The sequence below is a fragment of the Glossina fuscipes genome, unplaced genomic scaffold (genome assembly GCF_014805625.2).
Source record: "Glossina fuscipes isolate IAEA_lab_2018 unplaced genomic scaffold, Yale_Gfus_2 1, whole genome shotgun sequence".
Lineage (NCBI taxonomy): Eukaryota > Metazoa > Arthropoda > Insecta > Diptera > Glossinidae > Glossina > Glossina fuscipes.
In genome coordinates, this window is record NW_023998415.1 from 41,878,659 (window position 1) to 41,895,615 (window position 16,957).

Genomic DNA, 16,957 nt, shown 5'->3' on the forward strand with positions numbered 1-16,957 from the left:
ATATCATTTTATGTAAGGAAACTGTTTGTTAGTAAAAATAGGCGCTAACCAACTGATAATTGGCTTTTAAAATTGAAAGGAGAGACAAATGACAAAACCTTCAGCGAATTCTGGAGGGAAATCGTGCTAAATTGGCATTAAGCAGCATTAAAAGTATCAATGTGTTTTAATGGCAATCGCTTGATAGATGTCATCCAATTAACATCGGATTTTCGAAATTGAAATATTCCAAGGTAATCCAAGGCTGAGGCTGTAGTCACTGTAGCTCAGAAACTATTCAACGCAACTAAAGTTGAAGGAGAGAATTTTCAAAATTGACATATGATTCAAAATTTTAAAATTCATTTTCAAATCAAAAAAAAAAAAAAAAAATCATGAGAAATTATTAAATATTAAATGAAAAATGCACTTAACGATAAGCAGCCTTTTTCGCGGTTAGAAACAAAATCATTTGACAATTTCGATGATACTGAAATTAATCAGGAAATGAAAAATATTGAAAATTTTGAATTATAGCCAAAATTATTTCATTAAAAGATTACTACTGTATTAACAGTATTGTCTTGTGAAGGCGTTCATCCACTATAATATAAGTATATTAACCTTGATACGTACGTGCAGAGGTATATATGAGTAAATTTGAAAGACCTGCCCCGTCATCTGCTTATCGTTTAAATCTATGCGGAAATTGCGATATTTAATTTTCTTCTTTGATTATTTTTTTATGTTTCTTTTTCACGTTTTTTTATTTTTTTTTTTTATATTATTAATAATTGAATATAAAGAATGTAAAATAAATTTTCGGGGAGATTTTTTTATTATTATCAATTAATTGATTTATGGTAAAAGGAATTTTTTAAAAATATTTTACACAATATTATTACAAATTTATTATCGTTTGTTAGTGTTATCTCATAACGTAGCCATAACTCTTACTTAACCAATCTTAACGGTGTCGACTTCTTTAGCGATATACTTGTGTGCTCGCCAAACGTAGAGTATGTGATCAAAATATTTTCTCAAGTACATTGTTATTATGGCAAATACGCATTCATAACGATGAAATTTTATGAAGAAAGCGGACAAGGACGTATGGACCGATTATCTTATTTATAATTTGCTATACACAAAGTGAACTGGTTAAACTGAAATGTCAAGGCATTGAAGAAATAATCATTGCCGTATGCGTCGACTCCTCCATTGCTATTGCTCTATGTGCAAAAATTTAGATAGAAAAATCAATAATTGAAAAACTGTAATAATGATAAGTACCTTCGCTCTCTTATCCTTCGGATATCATGTTGATCAGAAATATAGCACAAATTGCAAAAAAAGCATAAAAGCATAAGTGTTTGGTATCCATCAACTCAAGATATTTGGGTGGTTTGAGTCCTATACCGTTATATCATAATTGAAGGCAATTATTAAAACAAAATCGCTTTATATTCTTTCTTAAAGGTCCGTTTCATTAATTATTTTCGTAAAGTCGTTGGCGACACGGCTCCTTATCTGGATTATTACGATATTCGGACTGATGCGATTAATCAGTTTTTTGGCGTTTAAGCGATTGATTTACTTTACGTTTTCGAAAATAAAACAAAAATAGATTAAAATCCTTTGAAACAAAATCAACTACAATGCATTTTATGCTTTGCAGGCATTCCCCAATTTTTCATGAGCGCCGTTAATATCCTAAGTCAACCGTAAGAGGATAAGTATTTTTCCCTATTGTTTTAGGAAAATTCTTAGCCGATTTAATATGCTGGGGTAGCCTTAGCGGGTTACCCAGACGTTTCGACCTCCTTTTATTGATGTCCTGCGTCTCTTGAGTAAAAAAAAAAAAATATGAATTTGTCATGAGATTATAGTTCACATTCCTTTTATTCTTCTTCTTATATCGCTAAATCGAAAACTTCAAGTTGTAATTACCTATCAGCAACTTAGGGGGCTATGAATTAAAATTATTTGAAAGTATCTCTACCTAACTCTAATGACCTAACGCCAATAGTCATCGGACTGAACAGAAGGGTCGCCTTTCGGAATATGCGCAGTTCGGCACCTATAGTGCGCTATCCCAGCGGATGAACCCAGAGTTCTTCAACACGGACGATGGTGTGTTGCCTCGCGGGCGCTTTGATCCAGAAAAAAAAAAGAATGAAGTCATTTGCTTCTACTCAATATCTTCGCCCCCATCTGATAGGCATTGCCAATTAGTAATTTAAGCCGCCTTGGAGACATCTGACAGCTGACCTATCTTCAATGTGATATACCCACCTTCACTACTACGGTGACACAGTATTGTACCGTGTCGCCACTGTAACTACGTTAAATATCGAAACCAACAAACAAATATGTATCCTTAAGTCCTAGAAAGACATAATACAATCTACATAACTAAATTGAAAGGGTACAAATGATATTAATATAAAATATCGGAAATGGAAATATACGGTATACCGAAGATAAAAGGTACGGTTCTTAAGCTAGGTGTAAGACCAAAACCAGCGGCGAGATTGTATAACCAACTGAAGCCATTTTCCAACTCATTGATTTGATGAATGTCTTTCTAACTAAAAGGACTTGATTGCGAACAGAAGCGATGTGCGAACCTTCGAAAGATGCTTGCCTTGCTTTATAAATCTGATAGACTATCACTGATCGGTATGCTCGGGACACGCATCCTTTGCTACATTGACTTTGATAAAAATGTTTATTACAAATGCTAAAAGTATTGAGGCGAACAGCTTCCAGGCAGGCGAACAGCTCAATAAAAAAGAGATGGAAGAAGAGAAAAGAAGAGAGAAGTGAATGAAAATTTTGAAAAAATAGATAATAAACCTCAGTATTTTTCTCCTTAAAACTTCAGGTGGTTATGGGAAGATCACCTTTGCCAAATAGAATTGTTTTGTATTGTGTACAGTTAGTCAGTCGATTGTTTTATTTTTAAATAATCAAAACAAATTTTTACAATCGATGTTCTGCGACACTAATAAATTATTTATGAAAAGAAAAGTTTTTTTTTTTTTTTCTTTCTTTATTCTAAATAAAGCAGTCTGTGGTCGATAGTTTAATTAACCGCCCACTTTTAAACATGTGTTTAGTTATTTATTCTATACGCTGTTGCTTCGCATCATCATCATCATCATCATCATCATCATGCGGGGGATGCGATGGGTTTGTCTTCGTTTAAAATTTAAGAGAAAATTTTATCATGCCTGAAATAATAATTGTCTGCAATTTTGTGTAAATAACATAAATTTCTTTATATACTATATGCAGATATATAGGCACTTAACATTCATGGGGTTGCGACTTTTAAAAATTCAAAATTTATTTGAAGGGCGAATGTGCACTAAGTTCATCATGCCGTCCGCAACAATCCGTCAATCGTAAGACATAGAAATTTTTGATATTCCTGAGTGATATCGTACTCTGTTGTTAGCTCGCCTGTCAACCTCCTTTTGGTTAACTTCATCATTAAGTTTATCATTATTAGAAGAGATGTGGCAGCGCGTCATAGAGCGTAGTGTGTCAACTTAATCGCAAGGAATGAAAGCGAACAAAAAAGAATTGACCTTGGAAGAGGAATACAATTTTTTCTTTTCTTTTATTTTTATTAGTTTTTCAAAGGATTGTAAATCGCTCCTAATCTTTATTCCAAATTTGTAACGCCTTAAAGCTTATTGACCTCGACATTGTTTCGCAAACAGTTAAAACACGGTTTATGATTCTTAATAATTTTTTAAAAGACGCTATATTCTTATTTCAGGCGTTCGCCTTTCTTTCGTTGAAATTCTCTTCGATTGAGTCTAATCTGCCTAAACTGCCTTATTCCCAAATATATATCTGTTCATATGTATCAGAAATCCCGCAAATATCTTTGCTTAGCATAAAGAATTGACTTGATTTCAAAGTCTCTGTGATCGCTATCGTTTCGGCAAACTCTTCCAATTCAACTCAATTGGACAAAGGACTTAAGGAAAACTAACTAAGTTCTTCATTATAAATATTCGCTGGAAAATTGTAGGTACGATTTAGTGTACGACCCCTTTTTTGATGACGTTGGTGATCGAGAAGAATCTGACAGAGTTTCGTGCATATCTCACGTCCTAGTTCATATCAATTTGCCAATGAGAACTTGGTTAACATTTTCACATTGTTTCCCAGATATTGAATGAATATAATATTTTTTTACATCAAATTTTTTACTATAGGAAAACGTACAAGAGCGACAACTATGCGAATAGAAGACATTGTTTCAAACGATAGGCATCCAAAATTCGTTCTAAGGCGAAAACATATTTTCTTCTTTTTATGACTACTGTGACACTGCGTTTCAATTTGAATTGTTGTGAAATTCAATTTCGGAAAAACTATTCTATTAAAAAGAATAGGCTGAACGAAGATTATATTTTAGATCTTATTATAGTTTGCCTTCTCTATCTTGTGTATTACTAATTTAACCTTGATGTTGTTGAGAAAAACATTTGCTCATACTATTGTTGAGGCGCAGCAAACATTCAGTTATTAGCACCATTAATATTCCGAAATATTTGTAAACACTTTTTCAAATTTTGCCAAAAAGTTATTAATTATTATTTTATAAAATGCATATTCACTCGTCTGTTCATATATATATAATATATATATATATATATATATATATATATATATATATATGCGGTCATGTTTACAAAAAAACTGCTTGCTTTTAAAACACACCACATAAAATTATTTACTTATTTGCAACGCTACCGACCAACTAACTAATAAGATCATAGTAGGGTACTTTTTTTTTGTTGATATTTTTATACATTCTCACACCCGCCAAACAGGTATACATTGCGAATAATTCCCTTATTTTTTTTTTTTTGCTTTTTCATTTGTAGCACTCGAGAAATATATTTTTAATCACCAACGTAATTTGAATTAATTTAACTTTGTTGTTGTTGTTGTTGTCAGACGAAAAATTTCAGATCCAAAGAAGCGTAATGCTTTTGAGAAATCGAAATTCTTAATATATTCCTGCATTCATCGTCGTGAAAGGAACATGTGTAGTTAATGCTTTTATAGTTTCCATCTGTAAGAACTAAAGATGAGCATCAAGTAGGATAGGGTCTTAGCGTAAGACTTTTCTCTCCATTATTTATTTTACCCTTAGCCGAATTTTGCGTCTATATAAACGAAGAAGAAAGGCTTGAATATTCGTTCACACATTAAATATGAAACTTTGACGTTATTAATCTTCACTAGCTAACTAAGACCAATAACAACAACAACAACAACAACATCAATAACAATTATATTATTTATATAAAAATAGCCAACAATCTTGTGCTAATAAAGCTTTGAGTATCAGAAAATGTTGAGATTTATTACATATTTATTTACAAAAGAAATAGTGAATAATTTGGAAAACATATCCTAAGGATTCAAATGTTTGGAAACATCAAAAAACTCTGGTCGGAGAGACTGAAAAGTGAAGTTGCGTGGGATAGTTAAAAATCTGCATTAACTTGCATTGTCCATGAAACAGCCCTATCCGAAAAAGAGTATCACGTTTACTCACTTACGACGAAAAATAACAACTGATTAGGGCCGGCTGGGCGAAATGAAAGGACCTTTTCATGCGAGAATGCCACAACGGATGAAACGATGAATTTATCATCACTCAGTGCGGAGTCAAATCGTGAATCGGCTACGCGATCGCAAAGCAAAAGTCGGCTGGCGAGGGATGCGTATAAAAAAATTTTCATCGATTCTCTTGTGAAGGGATAAAGGATCAGTAGTACACTGTTAGTACGCTTGACAAAAAAACGCTTGCAACAAAATCACCCCAGATAAGGAAAAAAAAAAAATGCACTTATCACAAGTCGACCACAACAATGACAAAATTGTACGAACTGCACCTATCAGGTGTACTCCTCAGACTTATCCGCATATGACTGTATTACCTGCATGCTGATGGAGCGGCGATCGTGGAATCTGACGTGTGTTTCAAGCACCTGGATCATTGAATCGTCCTATAAGAAAGGCATAGCAATGCTAAAGAAGCGTCGGAATAAAAGAAATTATGCAATATGCATATAATGGGTGCATGTATGCATGCACGTAAATTAAGCACTTGATTGATTAGAAATCTTCTAAAGATAATAAGACGTGATTGAGGAAAATTTTGCGATAAGCAAACATATATAAATCACAATAATTTTATGTGAAATTCCTTTAACGACAGAATTTTCGTAGGAGGATTTTGCGAAATGCTTCGAATGCATTATTAACCTTAATACGACGACTACTTTTCAATGTAATTCTATTGTGCATCAAAAATTTTGTATATTCTTTACAGTCGTTTTATAAATAAGGTATTAATCAAATGTAAATTATTATGATTAACAACAAGAGGAAATGCTTGTGCGGCGTTTTATTTGTAAATTTTACACATCTCAAAACATTTATCAATAAACTCATGCACTATAATATTAATTGATTTTGTTTTTTTTTTTTACAAAAAAAAAAAAAAAGAAAAAAAAAAATTTGAAAAATTTCATTTATCTGCGAATAATGTTATTTTAATTAATTACAATTTCAGATCAAGGCACTCAAACGGAAATTTTACAAATCACAGAAAACGAACAATATACGAATGCACACGATTCGACAACAATTAATGGACTTTACCGACAACAATTATCGAAAGAGCAGGAATCTATTATGCAAAAAGATCATACATATAAATTACAAAAATCAGCGTCATTCACTTCATCATCGGCCTCATCGAGGCATTCTTTGGGCTCTTCTACTACGGGCACCTCATCTTCCATATCACTGCGTTCGTCGCCGCTCAGAAATTCGAATACGAAAACGTTCAAAAGTGATACAAAAGTGAATAGTTATCAAAAATGGGAGACGACCGTTGAATCGATTAGTTATGTGACAACGAAAACTGTAGCGATTTCTGAATATCCGGCGAACAGTGAAGAAGATAAATATTTCTTAGAGAAATGTCATCAGCGTTCACGTTCTACAATACCGGGACCCACATCTTCCTCCAACGGCATAGATGTTAAGGTCATCACCATGAACGGTTGCCATCCCCAAACATCCGGAACGGGTAAGTCGCTTTAAATATTATAATCTTTACTTTATACCGCATTGATTCTTTGTGTGTGTTTGTATGTGTACATAAAAATTTCAAAATTCATTTGGTTCTTTTCATTAATGTTTTGTATATCATTACTGTCATGCTGTCATATGTTTCATAAATTTTTCATTGTACATACAAAAAAATTTAAGCAATGAGATCCAAATGCAATAATAAGCTTTGACATCGATTGACGATGAGTGAGAAGTGGGGAGGGTATCGACGATTATATGCATACCCTGTCCATTGAAATTATTATTATTATTATTATTTTATTTTTTTTTTTGAAAGATTTTCAAGAATTTTTTTTTTTGCCTATTTCTGATGAATATAAAAAATTCGGAAGCAGGTGTTTAATTTTCAACTCAATGGCATAATTGATATTTCCCAACCCTCTTCTTTACATTTTCTCTTTGGAAAACGTATCGCGTAAATAATAACAAAGTGATGATATAAAATAATTTTCATTAATCTTTTAATTTGAAATGAGCAAAAAAAATTATCTATGCTAAGTGCATTTGTAGATGCGTGACCTGCAATTTCTGTAGACCTAACATATATACATATATATATATATAAATTTGGAGTAAGAAAACAATGCTCTTCGGTTAATATTCGAACAAGAGCCGGCATAATATTATAATTATCACGAATATACATATATATACATATATATATATACATATATATATATATAATATATTATATAATATATTTATATATATATACGTTTCGATCCTTCACAAAATATAGAAAGAAATTAACCGATTGATGTACAAACTCCTTGCTAACAGAATCGTTTAGATAAAATTATTAACTAAAAAATATTAAGGACTTTCTTTTCTTTTAGACAAAATTGGAAAAATTTTTACACCCATTTCTTATGAAACATAACTTGATATGAACTAAATATTATAAAAATGACTAAGACATTTTATCGCGAGGCAGGATTAGTGTCAATTTATATGAATTGCAGTAGATGCGATTAGCGATTAGCTTTTGAATTATTGCAAGTAGAAAAAGAAGCATTAAAATTCGAAATCAATTTCAAAATTATTTCGATAAAAACAATAATGATGCTACGACCTAGATCTGGTAAAAAAGTTATATTCGTTTTTTGTTTTTTTGTATGTTCCTTACACGCGTAAAATGATGATGAACGAAGTAACGAAGGAGAGGAAGAGATACTGAACGTTCCCGGTTTAGTGGGTGCGCGCGATACGTAAATACTACGCTGTAGCTCAGTCAAAGTATGGTCTATCTCACTAAGATTCGAAGACACGAATAGAGAGTTGATAGATGCGACTCTTATCTACTCGATAACACGGAGCTCAATTGCTTTTATTTTATTATGTTGAATAGGAGGCTAAGACGTAAGCAACTACGATCACCTAAACAGACGGTTGGTTATAGGAAAAATTAAAAAAAAAAAAAAAACACTTAACTCTCTGAGGCATGAAGAACTCAAGACCATTTGCTACGGGTTTTCATCGGAAAACTTGACGAAACATAACGAACGGTCAATATTGCGCAATGCAAGAAATGCTTTCGAAACGAAGAAAAAGCTAATAGTGCGTGTTACGCACACACTCAAGGGCACAAAGTTTATGCTATATCTATGGTGAAATCGGTGGGTCATTGCGAAAAGCAAGCTGTTTTTGATTCAGTGAATTCAATCATGTAGACGACTGTGTTCCTCTATGCAAAGAGATGAAAAGACAAGAAGCCTTCCTCTTGATTATTAGATCATTGGATCTAAAAGCAAATATTTGCAGGAAAATTTTTATTATCGGATCCTTTTGCAAAAGTAAGCCAGAAAAAAAGATGTACCCGTTCTTTTTCAAAGAGCTTTTTAAATCAGGATGTTACGCACACATACAATAACAATGCTCAATTAGTTAGCATCGGATCGGATCGGTTCGCATGGAATGTGTAGGTTATGCAGTGAAGGGATGCTAGATGTAAATGTTTTTTTAAAAGAAACAAATACAAAAGTCATATCCGTCTTTGAAAGTATTTTGCATATCCGCGAATACGCATACCTTACACACAAACGAATATATTAGTTTGGGGAAAAAGAAATCCATCATTTTTATATGAACTTCAGGACTTTATTTAACATGCTTCGGATTGTCCGATTTGGATCAAATATGCACCGTTTTGTTGTATGATTTGCTGCCATTTTAAAGGTAACTTCAAAATGCCTCTCTCATAGAAGTCCTGCTCTCTATTTGCAAAAAACTCTAGTAGTCGATTTTCACAATCCTCTCTCGATTCCAATTTTTTATCATTAAAGAAATTTTGCAATGCAAGAAAAAGATGATAATCGCTTGGTGCCAAGTCCGGACTGTATGGCGGATGCATTAAAACTTCCCAACCAAGCTCCCGAAGTTTCTGGCGAGTCACTGTAGATGTGTGTGGCCTAGCGTTGTCCTGGTGGAACACGACACCTTTCTTGTTGACCAATTCTGGCCGTTTCTGGTCAATCGCTATCTTCAAACGGTCCAGTTGTTGACAGTAGAGATCAGAATTTAGCGTTTGGCCATATGGAAGCAACTCATAATAAATAATCCCCTTCCAGTCCCAGCAAATGCATAGCAAAACCTTCCTGGCCGTTTGAGATGCTTAAACCGCTCTTTGACCACGATCGTTTTCGCACAGGATTATCGTATGTGATCCATTTCTCATCTCCAGTCACCATCCGTTTAAGAAATGTGTCTATCTCATTCCGTTTGGCCAAGGCTTCGCAGATGGAAATTCGATCCATCATGTTTTTTTCTGTTAATTGATGTGGCACCCAAACATCGAGCTTCTTTTTGAATCCAGCTTTGTGTAAATGGTTTAAAACTGTTTTATGGTCGATTTTTAGCTCCTTAGCCGCCTGGCTTGCATATTCGCCTTTGTCAAAGAAAAACTGTAAAATGTACCGAATTTTCTCTTTGTTCACTTCCATTTTTAACACGCTGTAGCTCACAACTGAATGCACCAAACAAAAAACAGCAAAAGAATTTTTTTTACTGCGAAATGTCACCTTTCCAACGAGCATAAATCTGAAATTGTTTGATCGATACTTTACGAGAAATCTATCAGTGCAGCCATCTACCGAAAAAATAATGGATTTCTTTTTCCCCAAATTAATATAAGAGCTGCATAGCATATACGTTAGCTAAGAATGTGTCAAATTGTTCATACGCGCAGCTCGAGAATTGTCTAAATTTGAAATCGACATTTACTAATAGACATTTATTTAATTATTTATTTATTTATTCAACTAATGAAAATCAGCCCTTTACAGTATGCAGCAAAGAAGCTCGATGTTACTTGTTGTGTGAAGTAGCTTAAATTTAAGCTTAAAGACTAGTAAAAAGCAGTCAGCTTAAAGTTAATTAATACCTATTGATATGATTACTTTGCGGAAAGCATTATAAGTTATATTGTTATGGATAAATTATTAACTGATAAATGATAATAATCGTTAATGTTTTTGCAAGCAACGTAGAACAAATTGTAAATAGTTTATAATGAAAGCGACAAGATGGTAATTCAACTGAGATATAGTGCCTCGACAGCCGCTATGGAGAATTGAAATTAACTTTACTTAGTAAAATCAATGGCTAGGTTGCACCATTAATCAGTTTATTCACAAAAGCAGATCCAAGTGCGAATCTTTGCCTGTAAAGTATGGGAACATTGATCAAATTTCAATGGGTTAATATATGAAGACAAAGTGACACAGGGTCTCCATTCTAGCCTTCGTAAGGCTGATATAATAAATTAATTTTAGACAGACTCTAGTATATATAAATATCACAGTCATAGCTTACAAAGCTATCAAAGTCACCCAGACTAACTTTCAAACAAATCCCAAAGTACATCCAGCTTTTTATTTAGAATTGAGAGTAGTAGCGCAAATTGGGTTTAAAAAAAAACACTCCCATTAGACAAATATGGAAGGCCATCTGTAACGTACCCATATATATTATATGTAGATCTCTGAGGCGAACTTGTACATAAAATGACAATTTCTTACGCCTACTTAAGAAATGTGAGTTACTCTATTCCATACTACTAACTCCACCGAATTTCGATTTAGGAGGATCTGAAATCAAATAAAAGGGACAATTCCATTTCAATAGCATACATTAAAGTACAAGACATACTCAATTACAGACAGCAAATAATTTATGAATCGAGCGAAGAATAGGGGACCAAGATGATTACCCTGTGGGCTACCAGACGAAAAAATCATTTCTCTAGATAAGGTAGCAATGCGTGTTTCGTATGGCGTTTTAGACAAAGGCAAAATCCATTTAACCAAGTTATACAAATTACATACATCTATAAAGTGACACAAACACGTACATCATGTAAAAAAGGATTCACATGCACTTGTTAGCGTGTATTACATATGCACTTCAAGAAAGGTTTAGTATATAGTTATTTTACCCTTAGACAAACGAAACTAAGTATCAAAAACCGTTATTCGACCCGAATCTTAATTAAGCTTAGAACACCACTGATGTGATCAATTATAAAAATTAAAAAATGCTTACATTGCCATTAATGCAATAACAGCAACGGCAAATGTAACACAAGGTCAAATACCAACTGCTGTGTTTATGTCAAAATAAACTGAAAAGCAAATTATAAAAATAATTTTCAAAATACCCCAAAAAAAAAAAAAAAAAAAAAAAAAAAAAAAAACCAATATTTATGTATTTATTAAAATTTATGAACAGACAGGCAATTCAAAAAAAAAAGAAAAATTTCTATATGTATGAGTGACATGTGTGCAAATGAAAGCGTACATAACGCGGAGATTACCCCCAAGTAAGAGTTTAAGATAAACATCACATTTTACAGTTAAGAATAAAAGAAAACGTAGATATGGAAAACAATGCAAAGAAATACAAAAAAAATAAATAAATAAAATAAAATAACAAAAGGACGGACGTAAATATGTACGTACGTACATCTTATAAAGCACAAGAATGTCTTTCAATCAATTTAAAAAAAAAAAAATGTTAATTTCAACTAAGCAACTAAGAAAAGAACTAGGCTCGATCAAGCTCCGATTCTTGAATGCCGTACACAATCAATCGACAGTCTTGTAAGCGAAAGATTAAAAATTCTTCTTTATTCTTTGTTTTTACTCAACTTATACTAATCACACTTATAAGCAGAATATTCAAAATAAAAAAAAAAAAAATGTTTCTAAATTTTTCCAATCGCCAAGAGACTTTTCCAGAATCTCGCGGCCTTCTCGCGTACAAATTTTTCAGTATTCTTTCAAATGGTAAGAAAAAAAAAAAAAAAAAATCGTAAGCAAGTGCGGTTTTTAAATACTATCTAAAGTACCATGACAAGAATGTAATTTAGAAATAGAATATAAAAGCAGGAGAAGTAAGTATTAAGAATTTTTACTTATGCTCATAAAGAGTTACAAATGTAATAAAAGAGTTAGTACACTCGCGCTAAATAATATTATGGCGTGCTGAATATAATAAACCACTTGTGGTGAAGCTTTACGCTGGGGAGAGGATCAACTGCACAGTTATCGTAAATATGTTCGTTTCTATGCAGGCGCACATATGCATTAATGTGTACGCGAGTTGTTGTGATAAACGATATTCATGTATATATCTTTTTATGGCGGGGGCATTAAGTCCATGCTATCATTATCATCATTTTCGCTTAGCATGATGACAGCCTAACAAACCGTGGCAACTAATAAGAAATGTCTTGATGATGACGTTAATCAGGGGACGGACGTAAACTTATATATATATATATATACACGTGCACGGCAGCCAACAAGGGCGGACTAATATGAAAAGAGCGCGCGCGTGATACATGGATAGACAGTGAGGAAAAGAGAAAGAGACAGAGAGAGAGAGAGAGAGAGAAAGAAACAAACATAATTCTTAAATTGGCATCAAATTACCGTAATGGTTTGGTTTGTATATGCGTACAATTCTCTAGCCTATGCACATTTCCTGTAATGCTTACAAGCGGTATCATGATTTTTTTTTTTTTTTTCTCTAACAACTCCAACAACACATGGAAATGTTGCAAGTCGTTATATGTTAGTTTGTTAGTTGATTGTTGTTGAATGCTTTTTACAATTTCCTTTGTTTGCTTTTTTTTTCCACATTTTTCCTGCATTTTTTTCATTTACCTTATTTTCTTGTAAAAATGCCAGAAAAAAAAAACCAAAAACATGCAGAAGAAGTTAACCCACTATTGCAAAGAGTGTCAATAGGCATACCAAAAACAAAACAAAAAAAAAAAAAAAAACAAAACAAAACAGTCTATTGAGAGTAACCACAGCAGTGCGTGTGGTTGAAATGTTTTTACCAGCCACTGCCACGGTACTTGTGTATATTATGTGTATATATTGCGTTAATTTTTACTTACTGCTCTATATTTAGATATTTAGATATTTAACTCATTTATGTATTCTTGAATAGTATAACTTTACAAAATGTACATACGGACAAACGTTAACGCGTCCCTCTAATGTTGCATCGGCACGCTATACTTTCTATTTAAAATTGTTGATTGCAAGCAATGCAGGGATATGCATTGCTTGCCTCCGAACGGTAATTGAAAACAAATGAGTGAGATTATTGGTTAACCTCGACCGCTTTATGCTCTACACTTATCCAGACTATGCCTAACTGCGTTCTTATCATTCGCATTAACTAAAAGATCTATGTTTTATTTAACATAAATTTTGAGTATTTATCGTTTCAAAGCAACACTAATACTATCAAAGAGTAATAAGATGTTTTTGATGATCTCTTGGTTGTATCGAGGCTTTCGTCCGAAATTCAATTCACACTTCGTTCCGGAAGCGATTTGCTCTGACTGTATTTTCGAAACTTAAAAGCTCAAACTCCAGAGATAATATTTGCTCTTGGCCCAAGAAATACTACTCGGATTCGAATAGAGATCTTTCTTAGGGGGAAGTAAATTCAATGGATTTCCTCTTGATGAACAATTTGTGCATTTTCTTTTGCAATCCGATATTACATACATATATATATATATATATATGGCAGTTTTGCAGTAATTGGGAATTATTGGAATATTCTTCACGTACAATATGCAATTAGCTAAGCTTAGCGATCAGTTTTTTGTTTAGCAAAAAATCCATTCATTAAAACAATAAAACAACAGCCTCAGCGCAAACGAATTTGAATAAGATTTGATTTGAATGACTTTTTCAAAACTATAGGAAGACGCATAATCCTATCCTTTGACATGGCGTGACATGGTCCTTCAATGATAATGAAATTGAGTTGAGAATGTTTGCCTATCTATCCGTCCATCTGCTTGTCGAAATCGCGACTGCAACCTTAAAAGATCGCCCTTGACCTCAAAATTTGACTTTTATCACAATCGCTATAGGTTTAGGTATAAAATTTTTTGTTAAGAAAACTTTCATCAACAGTATGAAGATCCGTTAAATTGAACCGCAATTAGTAGCTGGAGATATATGAAAAAGAAATGGCAGAGTAATAGAAATTGGAAGTGTAGACTTGGGAAATAGATGGCTTACCAAGGCATCCATCCAGACGTGTCAAACAAACGTTAATGATAACTGTTGCTGCATACCAATCATTTGCTCGGTTTAATATGTTGAAATTTGTGCCAAATAAAGAACATTGTCGAGGAGTTTTGTGTTTTTTTTTTTTTTTCTTTCTTGTTCGAACAATATAAAGGAAGATAATTTTTACCTCGTATGACTTTGTGGAGATGAGAAGCGGACTTATTTTAAGAATATAAAGTGGAAAAGAGCATATAGATGGACGTAGCCGCATTGCTCACGTCAACTGCAAGGCTGATTAACTTAGCTGACGCGATTCTGTGCGCGATATAACAATCAAATTGTAATAAATACGATATCATCGATACGACATCATATTAATGGTGAATATTGAGGGATAAAGACCAGGGATTATACAATACTATACATTGCTCTTTCTTCTCTATTTTAGGGTTCAATCTACTTCTATCTCCTAATATTATATCCTATTCTAAATTGTAGTGAATTTAACAATATAACATAGCTACGGGTAAAAGGGGAGTTCGCATGTGAATGCAACGAACGAAATGAATTGTGAACTCTTGAAGAAATAAACCTTTTTTTTTTTTTTTCTTGTTTGCTGTCCAAACAAAGCACTTGATAAGTGTTCTCAGCATTATATGGCAAACATAGTAAGCAACTTTGGCGACTTTAACGTTAACGCAAAAAAGAAAAAAAGGAAAAGTGAGCACAACTTTTGACCACATTGATGTTTTATGCGTTACGCATTAGTAAACGAAAGGAAAATGTAATAAAATAGAAATTTATTAAAATATTTACTCTTAAAAAAAAAAAAAAAAAAAAAAAAAGTAAGAAATAGAAAATTATTTACAAATTTATATAACCAGTTAATGATTTAGTAAACTAAACTAAAACTAAAGTAAAAGAATGTGAGATGATTTGAGAAACAGAGCAGAATTAACAGTTATATAAATCTCACGCATATAATTCCTTTATTATTATATCAGTTTTAAACGATTAAATTTATTGCAAGTTATAGAGTACAACACTTACTTACATATATAAAAAGAATATTAATTAGGGTTACACTTTACAAAAGTTTAAATATTTGTTTGTTTTTTTTGTTTTTTTTTCTTTATTTACACTCAGTGGGGTAATGAGTTTTTATTTTGTCACTAACTTTACTCATTTTCACACTCATTTTCATTTTAAGTCAAATATTTGAAAAAAAATTGAAATCATTGTAGGCCTTCGGACTTTTAGTTAACACAAGTCATGATCATAAGCCATGCATTGGCCACCATTGGCGACCATTATCATCGATGAAGAAGAATTTAAGAAAAAAGAAACAAATAATAAAAATTTACTGTTTTTTTATTTACAGCAAACTAAATATCTTGAAATATTTTTGTTACTAAAACAAGATTATATAATATATTTAATTTTATACCTATTAATAAAGCAAAATAAAAATATATATACATTGTGGTAGATATAATTTTTAAATGAATATTCGTTAATGATTTTCTTATACTTATACTTAAACGTAACGGTGTGTTTTTTTTTTAATTAATAAATTTTAAGTTTAATTGTAGATTTCCTCTATATTAGTTTAAATATTACTTTTCTGTTCGTTTTTTATTTTTCAATCTTTTCTCTCATCTGTAGATGCTTAACATTTCCATTTATATGGAAACATGTGAACTCTCATCAATGAATGCAACATGAATACCAAAAAAAAACGAAAAAGCATAAAATTTTGACAAATAAATTTAGATTTAAATTTAACAAAACTAAAGAAAGTCTCCTTTTCAAATAAATTTTTTTTTGTATTTTGAATATCAATGTTGCAATATCATAACCTACCATCATTTCAATTGATGGATTGAAAATCTTAACCTTTTTATATGAATTGTAGTTAATATCTTAATACCGATGCACTCACATAATCGAATGTAAAATAATTGCAGTTTAACCTAACTAAAGCATAACACGCTGTATTAAGTCTGGCGTATAAGTATCCGCTAAAGGAAAATATCCGTAGGATACTGTTTATCTATATATATATATATGTATATATATATATATATATATAAATATACTTGTTATATCGTATTCGCAAGAGATTTTCCGTATAATTTATATATCTTGTACATATATATATATATATAGGTATATATATAGGTATATATGATACCATGTGAATGATTGTAGAATCGAATATATATACACAAATACGGCAAGAGGATATCCATTCATTG

The 16,957-nt window shown here is 32.1% G+C and overlaps 1 protein-coding gene across 3 annotated transcripts in view; it reads left to right on the top strand.

The window, feature by feature from the left end:
- The window catches only part of LOC119645211 (titin), a 152,221-nt gene extending 135,474 nt beyond the window's left edge, over positions 1-16,747 (top strand). The window contains exons 21-22 of one of the 3 annotated variants that reach the window (XM_038045238.1): positions 6,593-7,114; positions 16,365-16,747. In XM_038045238.1, the coding sequence (XP_037901166.1) occupies positions 6,593-7,114; positions 16,365-16,372 (530 nt within the window). In that variant the 3' untranslated portion in view covers positions 16,373-16,747. Of the gene's footprint in view, positions 1-6,592; positions 7,115-16,080; positions 16,121-16,364 lie in introns of those variants that run through there. The other 2 variants (XM_038045236.1, XM_038045248.1) reach the window with 2 other exon arrangements.
- The last annotated feature ends 210 nt before the right edge of the window (positions 16,748-16,957 follow it).